This window comes from Nanorana parkeri, unplaced genomic scaffold (genome assembly GCF_000935625.1).
Source record: "Nanorana parkeri isolate BGI_ZX_2015 unplaced genomic scaffold, ASM93562v1 scaffold484, whole genome shotgun sequence".
Lineage (NCBI taxonomy): Eukaryota > Metazoa > Chordata > Amphibia > Anura > Dicroglossidae > Nanorana > Nanorana parkeri.
Window position 1 is genome coordinate 49339 of NW_017306752.1, and position 14162 is coordinate 63500.

General features: G+C 40.8%; 1 protein-coding gene across 1 annotated transcript in view; it reads left to right on the forward strand.

Moving 5' to 3' along the window:
• LMBRD1 (LMBR1 domain containing 1) overlaps positions 1-14162 on the forward strand; it is a 153521-nt gene that overhangs the window by 45738 nt on the left and 93621 nt on the right. Inside the window, exon 5 of the mRNA XM_018560883.1 lies at positions 11802-11869. Coding sequence (XP_018416385.1) covers positions 11802-11869 — 68 coding nt within the window. The remainder of the gene's footprint in view (positions 1-11801; positions 11870-14162) is intronic.

The following is a 14162-nucleotide window of genomic DNA, read 5'->3' on the forward strand; positions in this document are numbered from 1 at the left end:
AAGTGATCACAAATGGCTGATCGCTCAGTTCAGTGTCTTATCCTGTAGAGAACGGTGTCAGTCAGTCACTGCTCCTCACAGGCATTCCTTTCTCCATTTATTCTGACTCCGATCGTTGTGATAGCAAAATATATCCCTTGCTGAGACCTCTATGCCTGGCCTGTATAAGCAGATATACTCCACTGCGGACAATCCTCGTCAGATAGCTGAACTCGTCAATACCGATTCATTCAAAAGAGGTGTTTATTCTTTAACATCAGGTTACAGCAGATGATAGGAACAGCAGTTGAACGGTTATAGTATTGTGCGGTCAGAAAATGATGCCTTTCTTACGTACTGTGCAGATTACATGTGTGTCCTTGTTACATGTGGCTCTTAACTGTGGCCATGACACAGGAAGTACTGCACACAGGAAGCATGAAGGGGCGTACACTAGGGGAAAATACATCGTCACATGAGGAATAATTACAGAAAAACATGTACATTACAACAAAAGGCCACTAGATGGCAGCATAGGATAACACATGGATTTAACTATGAGAAAATAGTTAGGCAAATCACACTATATAAATTCTAACCTATATAACAATGCTAATATTAACTGAGGCTATGCATCTCATATTCTATGCCCCTATTGGGGCGGCACACCATTCCTCCAGTGCTGACTGGAAGGACAGACAGGGGAGGAGGTGGGCACAGCTGACTCTGGCTGTAGAGAGGCAGAGCCTGTTGTCAATCAGGTAGCGGGGTGGTTCCCAACAATATTGTCGGGATCTTTCCTGGCTGCAGTGCGGCTCTGTGCTGTCAGCATATTGCGGGCAATGGCCATATTTACCAGTAAATGTCCTTGTGACACAAAAGAGAACTAATGCCAAAAAAGATTTGCCCATAATTCTCTTTTAAATGGAGCCGGGTGATAGGGACAGCATAGCCCCTCAGCGTATATGCAGTAGTTACATCATCAGATACTGTTCAATGGCTAAAGGGTGATGTGGGACCTGAAAGAAACAGTGGAACAGATTTTGGCAGTGGGGAAGTAGCAGCTACTGTGAGCCTGGACCTCCCAGTGCTAGAAGAAGGCACACTAGTAGGCAAAAATTAGGTAAAGCAAAGGCTTCACTAATCTCTCATGTATTCACCCATTCAGTTAGTACACCCCTTTTGGTTCTACTTTCAAGAGGGTGCTCACCAGGATGTTAGAAAAGGGTATTCAGGGGTAGGTACCCCATTCTAAGGCCTGGGTGTTCTAAACCTAGAATTGCTTACTCGACCCTTCGTTATCTATTAATCTTTTCACATGTTTTTAACCAGTTTGCCTACACAGCTCAAAAATAGCCATGTTATTTCACATTTACGTTCACTATGTAGGCTTGCCATGTGCTGAAAAAATACCAGTAGTGGTTAACATTTAGCCACAAATAGATCAGACCTATAAGTAGTCCATTCAATATATTTGTAAAGTACCAAATATAATTAGATATGAATGTATTTTTTTATGTGTTTTAATGATGAATTGCTGGAAACCAGCCAGTCTGGCAGACCTGCTATAAATGTAAGCTTATAGCTTATATTTAGCTTTTCCAAATGTGGGCAGCCAAACACGAGCAATGGAAACTAATTGGTTGAAAAAAAGTATGCTATTTTCAGAAGTGATTGTTTAAGGAATTATAATAGTACGCTTAAAACAAAGCAACTAAATCTTAAAGCATGTTAGTGTAACACCAGAAATAAATTACTATTCACTTGAAACATTGTTTCCAATGACAGGCTCTCTATCTCATTAACATTCAAGTAACATTGATCCCAAAATAGAACAAGTTCTGTTATCAGTGTGTTGACAAGCACTATTTGTTGTATAATAAACAAGGAGGGATTGTCTTTATTAATATTTTGTTCTATGACTAGCCCATTACTATAGTAATTTGTGGTTTATTTTTGAGAGCACTGTAGGCATATGCATGTTGTTTTTTGTCCGAAAGCTTTTAAGCATTGTCATTTAAGATGCATGAATCACAAGAGAATCATCTACTTTCAGGAATACTTAAATGATAAGATATTTAATTTATAGCTATAGCCTAGTGTAAGAAATTATCAAGGTGTCTTGCTTGTAAAGTAACATTTACCTCTGAGCTACAGGTTCTTCCGGTAATTTTCACCTTTTTCCAGTTATGCTGCTGTGTTGGTTTGGAATTATGGTAGCCATGTTTTTTTCTGTGTTGAGATTTCTAACTCAAGCTCAGTAGCTTGGAAGATTAGGAAGAACATTTTAATCATAGGGACATTGGAGTTATTTATTGTTGTAGACACACAGATGAGAAACCATAGACAGCTGTGATGATACAGTGATGTGAAAAAAGTACATTTTTGAACATCCAAACATTAGATCCTCTTTCAGACAATGTCTATAGATGAAGCTGATATACAGTGGCTTGCAAGAGTATCCCCCCCTTGGCATTTTTCCGTATTACCACCTGGAGTTAAAACTATTTTTTTGGCGGTTTGTATCATTTGATTTATACAACATGCCTACCACTTTGAAGATGGAAAATATTTTTTTATTGTGATACAAACAAGAAATAAGACAAAAAAACAGAAAACGTGAGCGTGCATAACTATTCTCTCTCCCCCCCCACCAAGTCAATACTTTGTAGAGCTACTTTTTGCAGAAATTACAGCTTCAAGTCTCTCTATAAGCTTGGCACATCTAGCCACTGGGATTTTTGCCCATTCTTCAAGCAAAACTGCTCCAGCTCCAAGTTGGATGGGTTTTGCTGGTTTACAGCAATCTAAGTCATGCCACAGATTCTCAATTGGGTTGGGCTTTGGCTAGGCCATTCCAAGACATGTGAATGTTTCCCCTTAAGCCACTTGAGTGTTGATTTAGCAGTATGCTTAGAGCCATTGTCTTGCTGGAAGGTGAACCGTTCCATTCTCAAATCTCTGGCAGACTGAGTCAGGTTTCCCTCAAGAATTTCCCTGTATATAGCTCCATCTATCATTCCATCAATTCTGACCCCTTTGTCAGTCCCTGCCAATGAAAAACATCCCTACAGCATGATGCCGCCACCAACATGCTTCACTGGGGATGGTGTTCTCTGGGTGATGAGAGGTCTTGGGTTTGTAACAGACCATAGCTTTTTTCTTGAAGGCCAAAAAGCTACATTTTAGTCTCATCTGACCGGAGTACTTTCTTCCATATGTTGGGGGAGTCTCCCACATGCCTTTTTAGCGAACAGCAAACGTGTTTTCTTTTTTTTTCTCTCTAAGCACTGGCTTTTTTTCTGGCCACTCTTCCATGAAGGCTTGCTCTGTGGAGTGTGTGGCTTCAGGGGTGTGGAATTCGTATCTCCCGACGCCCGGGACATGTAGTTCCCGGCGCTGGGCAAGTGTTTTTTTCACTGTTTTAGCCCTACTACGGAAAAGTAGCAGGGCTGGTTTTACTTTTTTAAACGAGCGGGGGGCGTGGAGCGCAGGGGGCGTGGCCGGAGCATGCAGCGCCGAGAGAGGGGGGGGCGTGGAGTAGTGACCTGTCACCTCCCTCAGCCTCTGTCTCTGGCGGCCGCTACTCGTTTCTGTCACAGGAGTTCTAGCACAATGCTAGAACTCCTGTGTTTGGAGGTGACAGGGTCAATAAAGAGAACCTGTCACCTCCAAAAGCTATTACTGTGTGATAGCACTACAGTTAGGTTTAAAAAAAAAATAGTAAAAAGTAATAAATAATAGTTAAAAATGTAACTAAATAAACATGTAAAAAATAAAAGGCGATAAAGTAAAAATAATAAAACAAATGGAAATGTTTTACAAAGTAAATAAAAATGGAAAAAATTAAAACCAGCCCCGCTGCCCCATCTGCATGCGAATAAAGGCACAGTGTTTTCAACAGCGATCGTGTGCAACCGCTCGGGCGGGGCGGTATTGCAGCAGGAAAACACCGCAATCTGCTTGGCACGACTGGGGTGCCATTAGAAAATAATGGCACTGCCAGCGCGATCGGCGGTGGTGTGCGATCCGTGACTGCCCGGTCATCGTGCACGAATCCGAGCGTATGGATGGGTGGTCACGGAATCGCACACCACCACCCCGTTTTCCTGCTGCAATACCGCTCGGGCGATCCCACACGATCACGGTTGAAAACACTGCGCGGTGCATGTCGTAAAAAAAGGTATATGTACCTTTTTTTTCAGCGATTACCACCCATATGTAACTCCCATATATGCGGATGCAACCGCTGTATGCAAACGCACACGATCGCACGTCCCAGGAATCTGCAGGTCTGTACCAACCCTAAAGGGTATATTCACTTTCCCAAGTAATTTGGGAAAATGGAATTACCCACACAAATCTCCCTCCCACTATACTTACCTATCGGCGACCGGTCCTTCACATCCACCAGTACGGGTGTACTATCTGTACCTGTTCCATGTATTCTGAATTTCGCTTGCAAATTGCAAGCACTCATTGGTCAATGCGGTCACCTGACGGCACTGACCAATGATAAGCGCTTCTTAGCACTGCTAAATACGGTTTTGGTTAAAATTTATTTTTTTTGTATCAGGACAAGTAGATTGTCATGAGGGACAAGTAGATTCGGCTTTAGTCCTTGGACAAGTAGTTTTTTCAAAAATGTCCACACCCCTTGGCTTAAAGTGGTCCTATGGACAGATACTCCAATCTCCACTGTGGAGCTTTGCAGCTCCCTCAGGGTTTTCTTTGGTCTCTTGGTTGCCTCTCTGATTAAAGCCCTCCTTGCCTGCTCCATGAGTTTTGGTGGATCGCCCTCTCTTGGCATGTTTGTTGTGGTGCCATATTCTTTTCATTTTTTAATAATGGATTTAATGGTGCTCTGCGGGATGTTCAGAGTTTCTGATTTTTTTTGTTTATATCCCAACCCTTGTCTGTACTTCTCCACAAATTTGTCCCTGACCTGTTTGGAGAACTCCTTGATCTTCATGGTGCCGCTTGCAAAACTCTGGGGCCTTTCAGAACAGGTGCATATACAGGTGAAACTCGAATAATTAGAATATCGTGCAAAAATTAATTTATTTCACTAATGCAACTTAAAAGGTGAAACTAATATATGAGATAGACTCATTACATGCAAAGCAAACTGAGATCATGTGACACTTAGATTGCACACAGGAGGTCTTTAATTAAGGTAAATGGTTGCACCATATCTTATGTAGGGGCTTCATAGAAAAGGGTGTGAATACATATGCATGCACCACTTTTCAGCCTTATTCTCAGTCCACTCTCTGTTAATGTCTTGCTTCAGCTTTCGGGCGAGCCTCAGTCTCTGTAGGAGGTACAGGTTCTGCCGGCTTACTACCATTACGAAGGAGGTTCCGCCTTCCGTTCAAAAATATAAAGAGAATGCTTCTTTTACAATAAAAAAACAACACCTTTTAGTAGTGTAATTTTTAAGGTCCAGGGGTGTGGAAATCTTTTAAAAAACTTACTTGTCCAAGAACTAACAGTGCTAAGAAGCGCTTCTCATTCTCACCAACGAGTGCTTGCAATTTGCGAGCGAAATTCAGAATACATGGCACAAGTACAGATAGCACAGTCGTACATTAGGGCTGGTGCAGACTCGGGCGATCTTGGGACCGTACGATCGTGTGCGGTTGCCCACAGCGGTTGCCATTGATTTAAATAGGGTTACATCCGCGTGGTAATCGCTGAGAAAAGCTACATGTACCCTTTTTTGCGACACACATAGTGTTTTTTTTAACCGCGATTGTACGGGCGGTATTGCGTCGGGAAACCGCGCTATCTGCCTGCCGCGACTGGGGTGCCATTCGAAAATAATGGCATCGCCAGCGTGATTAGTGGTAGTGTGTGATTCTGTGATCGGCCGGCCAGCCATCCGCGCAGTTTCGTGCACGATTGTCGCGCAGTCAAAGATCGCCCAGGTATGAACCTGGCCTTAATGCACATTGTGCGTGTTACAGAGCATTGCTGCCCAGCCACCACAATATGTCACACAGTGGAATGGGGCCACCACTCCGCTCACACACACAATGCCCTATGCATATGTTTTTTCACATGCAGATGGTGGGGGCAGCAGGGTTGGTTTTAATTTTATTTTTATTTAGTTAATTTTGTTTTACTTTTTAAAATTTGTATTTATCTTTTATTTTAGTTTTTATTTGCATTTGTTTTATTTTTCATCTCCTTTTTTGTTCTACATTTTTATTAATTTCCATTTTTAATTATGATTTTTTAACTTTTTAAAAAAAAAATTATTTAGTTTTTTAATTTTTATTATTTTTTATATTTTTATTTGTGGTTTTAATTTGATTTTTTTTACTTTTATTTTTTTTTCTACTTAACTGTATTGCTATTACACAGGAGCTGCTCAAGATTACTTGTACAAAACGGATCCCCCTCTACATTTAGCCCTGCTGCTGCCCGAAGCAGGGTTGAATGTAGAAAGAAAACTACCCACCCAGCACCCGGAACTGCATGTCCCGGGCGTCGGGCGATAGGAATTCCACACCCCTGAGGTCCCAAGCTTTACTTGGCATTAAAGCAAGGCTACAACATGTTAATGGGTTTCTTAGCAAGTAAGAAGACCTTCAAGTGTTTTTTGAAGTGAACTTGAACTGTGTGAATTATTGTAGGGCTGTGGAAAATAAAGATTAATCTCTCGATTAATCATTAAACTTTTTGATCGATTAAAATTATTTTGATCGCGAATGAAAACACTCACCTCTCCGCCGGCTTCCGGGAGTCCCGCCGGCGATCTGGTGATGTCACGGACATCGTCACCGGATTCCTTCCCCAAGTGACTCCGTCGGCTAACGAAGGGAAGGGGGAGGAGTCTGGTGACGTTGATGTCCGTGACGGTTAATGAAGGGAAGGGGGAGGAGTCCGGTGACGTCGATGTCAGTGACGTCACCGGACTCCTCCCCCTTTGTTAGCCGACGGACCCTCTTGGGTCGGTGAGTTTGCCCAAGAAACTTTCTGCACGAGCGCCAGCCAAGGCATTGGCCTATACACATACAGCACAGCAATGAAGTAATAAAATGAACTAGGATCACACTAATCCAGCACGTTATTATTCTGAGTTGCCCCACTCAAGCGGCGGCCATATTGAGTGTGGCACCTGAGATTAATAACGTGCTGGATTAGTGTGATCCTAGTTCATTTTATTACTTCATTGCTGTGCTGTATGTGTATAGGCCAATGTAGTTGGATCTGTATGTGCGTTATAATTGAAATTAATCGATTAAGACTTTTTTCGATTAATCAAACATGAAAATTTTAATCATTACCAGCCCTAAATTATTGTAAATGTAGAGCAAAAATAGGAAATGCATAGCACATTAGGCCACCCGGGACTTGTATTGTCTGTAACAGTGAACAGCATTTTAGGTTGCACTGAGCTTCAGCCATGCGAGTATAGGCATGTGAACTTAGTATGCACGTTTACCTGTAACTTCAGTAATCCAAGCAATAGATTTTTTTAGTTTTAAAATACATTGTGACTGATCTGCCTTTCAGGTTCACGGGGTATTTTGTTATCCATTTAATTCTTATCTGGTATTCTGACAGTATGCCAGATTTGTTTTTGGAGGTTTAGTATATATAAAAAGTAAAATCTGATTTATGGCCTTAACTGAACAATGGGTGTTTTAAGTAAAATTCTTGGCACAACTGTCGTCAGTTTGTGTCAGAGATGTAGTTATTGTTTGAAGGATATTGTAGAAATGCAAAATACATGCCCCTTTTGCCAAAATCCAGGATTTATTTCTAGTTTGTAGCCCAAGGATGTCTACACTATAAACAAAATTCTCATATCCAGATTTATCACTATTGTTCAATCTGATAAATAACATCACATTAACATACTAGAACATTTTGAAGTAATAAGAGGGTGGTTTTTCCATCTCTATGGCTGAAATAGAAGAGACATTTGTAGTGGTTACCAATGTAGATTTCTCATATCAATGTAGCTAAACCCCCTTTGTGCATTTTTAGCTGAAACAAGCTTATAAGGGGGTTTCAGCTACAAATAAACTTTACATTCAATTCTTGACATTTAATGAGACTGGAACTTTTTTGGTCCACATTTCCAGTTTATATGTTGGATAAATCCCCTATGTTATAACATAAAGGAAGTGTCGGGTCCTCTTTATTGAGACATTGGGGTCTTTTGGACCCCTAATGTCACCTATGGACCCCAAAGAAGCTGAAAAAGCACAGACCATGCTGCATCAGCTTCTCCCCCGGCCACAGCAGCTAGAGAAATGATAGCCTGAAACCGGAAGTCTGAAATCTTTGTTGCTTCCCGTTTTAGTGATTGGAAGGAAGATAAGAATTAAGCTGCAGATGCCTGCCATGCCAGTCTGGGGCCTGCACAGGGGACAGCGGAGTCCAAGATAGGTGGTGGTGGGAGGGTGCACACTCCTCAGCTGTATTCAAGTGATCAGGTGGCTGTGGACCCTTCCGATTACTTGTGACAGCCGGGCACCACCACCTGAAGAGATCATATTATTGGGCTGCAAATAGTTACACTACCCTATTGTTATTATACCTATGGTCAGTATGTGTATATTCTTTTGTAAGTGGGGCATATCTGTAAAGAGGAATAAACATTTGAAATTAGTTTTGATTTAGATATGCATGTGTGTATAAAGAACTTCTCAGGGATTAATTCCACTTGGCAGAATACATTTCAACGCTTTGGGTCTATGTTTGTCACTGAAAAGAAAACAACGTTTTACCCTTGCATCGGTTGTTTCAGCATTACAGCCACGAAGGAGTGGACCTGAAGGAGAACTTTCTCCTCTAGGTCCCTCCTCTGCAGATTGACAGCAGGCAGTGGGTGGGTGTGTTACCCAGCCTGCTATTGGCTATTGCAATTTGATAGAGCCAATAGCAGGCTGGCTGACTATTGCACCCGCCCACTGCCTGCTGTTTTCTAATTCAGCTGCCATTCCCCAGCTAAAGCTATGGAAGTGGAAAGGTGACACTAGGGGTCTAATAGACTCTAATGCCACTGCAAAGAGAACCTGTCATATCCAATGTGCTGTCACATAGGGAGGTTGTGAGCCCCCCCATGTGAATAGCAAGCAATTAATTTGTGTAAAAAAAAAAAAAAAGCTTAAAGTAAAAAAAAAATTGGTATTTTTTTTGGGCATACTAATGGAAACACGAGTCGGGTGCACCTACAGTACTACAAAAATGACAATTATGCTACACATGTCAAGAATTGCCTGGGTGCCATTTAAAAATGTGGTTGGAAGTTACAACTGTCATTGAAAATAAAGCTTTGTTAAAAAAGTTAGGAGACAGTATTTTTTTTTTTTTATCTGGCTCCTAGATTCAAAGCAAATTTGTCAAGCCCTAGCAAAGGCAATATACTGTATATGCACAAAGTAGATCATTGTATAATGTTTTTAATAGGAATGCATCTATACCGTTTTTTCAGTATGGAGTGCGAGTACCAAAAGCCGGGCAGCGTGTCATTACCCGCTTCCCAGCCAATAGGCATCGACCCAGCTGTTTGGCCGGCTCACTGCTGATTGGCCAGGAAGCCGGCTTCCTAGCCAATCAGCATTGTGCTGGCTTCCTGGCTAATCAGGAATCCGGGAGGTCATTACCTGCCACCAGGCTTCCTGATTGGCCAACTAGTATCGGTGCAGTCCTAGTTTTAAATAAACATTGCCTTTTTTAACCTGTATATTTTTCACATGTGCTGTAATGTTTGATCTATATTTTTTTTTTTCTTCAAAAAAATCAACAAACGTTAATCTATTATCAAAGCTGTTTGTGGGTCAGTAAATCCCAAAGTATTAAAGGAGAACTATGAGATGAGTGATTTCCACTCACCTCATAGTTCTAGCCGACCTCTGACAATGAGACTGTCACAGGTCGGCTCAGTAGATCGGGAGGTGAGCGAACACATACCGGGTTCGCTCACCTCTCGATCCTGTCACGGTTCCCCTCTTCCCGCTCCGATCTACCAGCGCTGACTGGCAGAACGGACGGGGTGGGGGCGGGTATAGCGGGCTCTGCCTCTAGATGGGCAGAGCCAGCTGTCACTCACGCAGCTGGGCGGATCCCGACGTCCAGGTCGGGATCCGCTCCGGCTGAGGCGTCTCAGTATACCGCGAGCTGTAGCTCGCGGTATACTGAGCTTAGGGTAACGGGAGGACGCTAGTTTGTGTCCTCCCGTTACCCTAAGGAGAACTATGGGGAAAAACACTGACCCCATAGTTCTCCTTTAAAGCCAAGTCGGGCAAATAACTGTTTAGGGGTAGCAATTACATCTTTTGTACTTTGCTTTGTACAGGTTTCCTGTAACATTTGTATGTAAAAATAAATGAATTTATAGTAAACTGCTTAGGTTAGAAAAAACATTTTGAGCTGAATAATCCAGGGGCCCCCAGAGAAATATTAAACATTCAGGGAATTGAAAAGTGCTAAGGATAAATTCCAGGCTTTCCTGAAAGTAAAATGTAGCCAAGGTTGAAAGGAGTTTTTATGCACAGTAAATAGTCAAACTGTTTGTGTTGTACATTCAGAGGGATTAAGGAAACATAACACACTGATATTCTCTATCTGCAAGCCCAGCCAACCACCTAAATAAACATATAAAATACATACATGCAAACTCATGTTAGAATTAAAAAAAATCACACTTGCCAGCTAGAAGGCACAAAAAGGAAGCCTGTCTCAACTTTTTAGGGCCAAAAAACAATACCCAAAAAGGTTTCTTGGTGTGGAAATGTAGCTTCACATATATATGTAAATGTTTGAAATACAAAAAGTATAGGAAGGTTAAAAGTGCTGTTATTTTTTTTTTTCTTTGGCCAACTGTCTCTGATTGGGAACATTTCCCTTCACTGTTCTAAAGACTCAGCAGGATGTATGGATCTTTCCAATGTAAGGGAAATCCCCTTAGATAGCGGTCAGGGGAACAAGTGTCCTCATTGAAAAATTTCCCCCTTCTTCATGTTCTCGTGGCATTTGAAAAATTTGGATCTGCCCACACTTTCATTTCCGGTGACATTGATGATCAGAACAGTTAGAGAGAGAGTGAATCTCCTTAACAGGTACACAGACACCAATACGTGCCTGACAGTGGTTGTAACCCCTCACCACTGTATTCCAATCTAATAAAAAATGCCTTTTATTTATGCTTTAACCTTAAATGTTGAAACAGCTTAGACTTTGTTTTGCTCTTTTTTTTTTTTGCACTGCCCTATGTTAGACATGGGATCAGCATTTCTCAACTTTTTTTCAGCCTTTGCACCTTTTTAAATTATGCAAAATTTCAAGGCACCCCAGTCTAAAACGTAAAAGCCATAAATGTAAAAAAAAAAAAAACGACCTGTGGTCCCTCCAATATTCAAACCAGACCTTTACCTAAGATCTCCTCAAAGATTTCTGTTTTACTTTTTTTTTTTTTCTCCCCAGTATACATTTTAATCTGCTTTTAAGAATATTTGCATTTTTCCTGTTTTGTTCTGTAGCCTCATATTTAATTAAGCTACATTTTGTGGGATATTTTTAAGTTTTAATGTTTACAGATCTTCAGTTGCCACTGGATTTAAGGAAACTTGAAAATAAAATGTGGAAACTCTTTGTAGGTTCCTTGTAGTATCCTGTCATTTAATTCATACATGCATGCGTATAAATTCTGTGTATAATAACGGAATGTTTTCACAGCGTAAGGTTACAATAATACTAAAGTCTTAGAACTTGCATGCTGTAAACTGACACTTTAATAATACTGTGCACTAAGTGTTCTTGGAATTATATTGTTTTATATATTTTATTTCTGCCTTTTACAGCAAATCAACAGTGCTCTTAAGTATACTTGTGGATTCGTATTAGTGTGCGCATGTCTCCTCCTGATTGGGTAAGTAGTCTGCAGCAGCCAGTGATGTGCCGTAACTAACTGGTTATTAACCATTTACAATGCTATATTTATACTAAGCAAAGCGGATTGCTTAATGAGCAATAACTCCATATCACCTATAACCGTATAACATTTTCACACATTTTAGATTGAACCCTACTAAATGTGTAGTGCAGTAATTAATTGCACAATTTTTAAAAATGTTTTAGTAGTTTTGCATTACATTTTGTTTGTGGCTGTATTCATTCATGCTCTTGTCTACACAAAATACACGTTTCTGAAGCACATCTGAGTCTCTCCTAGCCTTGACCACATAAAGAGACAAAAAATGCACAAGATAGTGATGGCTCGCGTGGCATTGGTAATTTGTTTATGACTGGCGAATACTAACCGCGGAGACCATGCATTGGTAATTGCAGAACTTGCTACAGCTGTGATGCCGCAGCACATATTTTCACATAGCTACATACACATTTGGAAAACATATATGTGAATTGTTTTCTATGCCAAAGGTTTGTAATTCTGTGCAGCCAGTATTGTGATTCAGAGACCCTTGCCAGACTGTATAACTAGATGCTGTCCTCCACTATAGCAGCAGCCCAGCTTAGTGAAGAACACTGCTTTTCACCGCACATTGAAAGAGCAGCAATATGCTCATAAAGTCACTCGCCTTCTCACTCTGTTCTCGTGTCTGCATGTTTCTTGCAGGATGTATCAGAACTTAATTGGCTTAGAATGGTGGCCCCTTCCAAGCTAAGCACTGCTGTGCAGGAAATCACAGGAGGCATTCATAATGACAAAGCATGGTCCTTGCATTGAAACAACTATTATAGTTATGAAGTCATTAAAAATCCTGTATCAGTTGTTATTGTTTACCTCTGCCTAGAATTCAACTTCAATTGAAACAAAATTGTTTACTGCTTATTATCTTGTTTCTGTACAAGCTAGGTGCTCTGTAAGCTCTGTATTTGATGTTGCTTTGCTACACATGTAACGGATGCATTTTAAAAAATCAGTTCTTTTTGATATAGTCTGTTAATTTTACACTAAAAACATATTTTTTTTCCATTCTACATTCACAAAGATCTAAAATGTTCAGACCCTGTATTATCCTGCCAAGCATACATGGTAAAATTCAAATGAATGGCCATGACATAAATAAGATATATGGGGTTTGGAATATTTAAAAATACACCTCCGCAAAAGCTAAAGGTTAACCTCTAGCTTAGAAAACCCATCAGACCATTACCTTAAGCTTTTGTAAATGTTGGCATCTTATAAAAAAAAAAAAGATCTTGTAAAGCATAAAATCAGTTCTGGATTAATTTGAAAAAAGGCAAGAAGCAAATTGCCTCCTAAATATTACCGTTAGAAGTTTAAGACATCATTTCTGTTGGCGTTCTGTACTATTTGTTTTGAGGGAAGCCAGTATGGGCTGCAGCTAGCAATTAGTTTCATAATTGATTAGTTGCCCAATGTATTTATTCTCTCTCCTCCCTCTCTCTCTCCCTCCCACTCTCTCTCTCCATTCTATCTCCCCCTCTCTCTTCCCTACTCTCTCTCTCTCTCTCTCTCTGGCTCTCTCTCTCTCTGTCGCTCTCTCTCTGTCGCTATCTCCTCCCTCTCTCTCTGTCGCTCTCTTAGTTCTTGCAGCCCTAACTGTTACATGATATAAAGTGATAGACAGTGCCTGTTTGTTACAGAAGACAATTTACTAAAAGGTTGCCACCCAAAATCATTCATATAGGAAACTTGCAGGGGGGTTGGTGGTTTTAGGATCTGGCAGGGCTAGTGTTCTGTACTGCTACATATTGTATCTCTAACTTGCATTGTCCAATAATGTTGAAGACTGGTATTTTACTGAAATATTGAGAAGGGAAATAATTTTGGGTTTCTCAGAACTGCTGGGTTGGGATATAGTTGTGCCCCATGTTGCAAAGTTTGGTAATGTAAAGTGCTGGTGCTTTTTGTTAATGTGGAAAATAGTGGTGCAGCAGTTTGCTACACAAGATACATTCTAATAGGTAGGATAGGCTTAATATTTAGGATAATACTTGGGTTAACAACCTGTCAAGAGCAGGGTGTTATGTTATATGCATTATACAGTAAATTACAAAGTTTGTGGACACCGGAACACCTACTGTATCCAACACCATGGGTATTAATATAGAGCTGTCCCTTTGCAGCCCCCACTCTTCTGGAGAGGAATTCCATGGCAAATTGTTCCCATTCAGCCAAAAGAGCATTTGTTATGTCCAGTACAGATGAGAAGACCTGGCTCACAATTCATTCC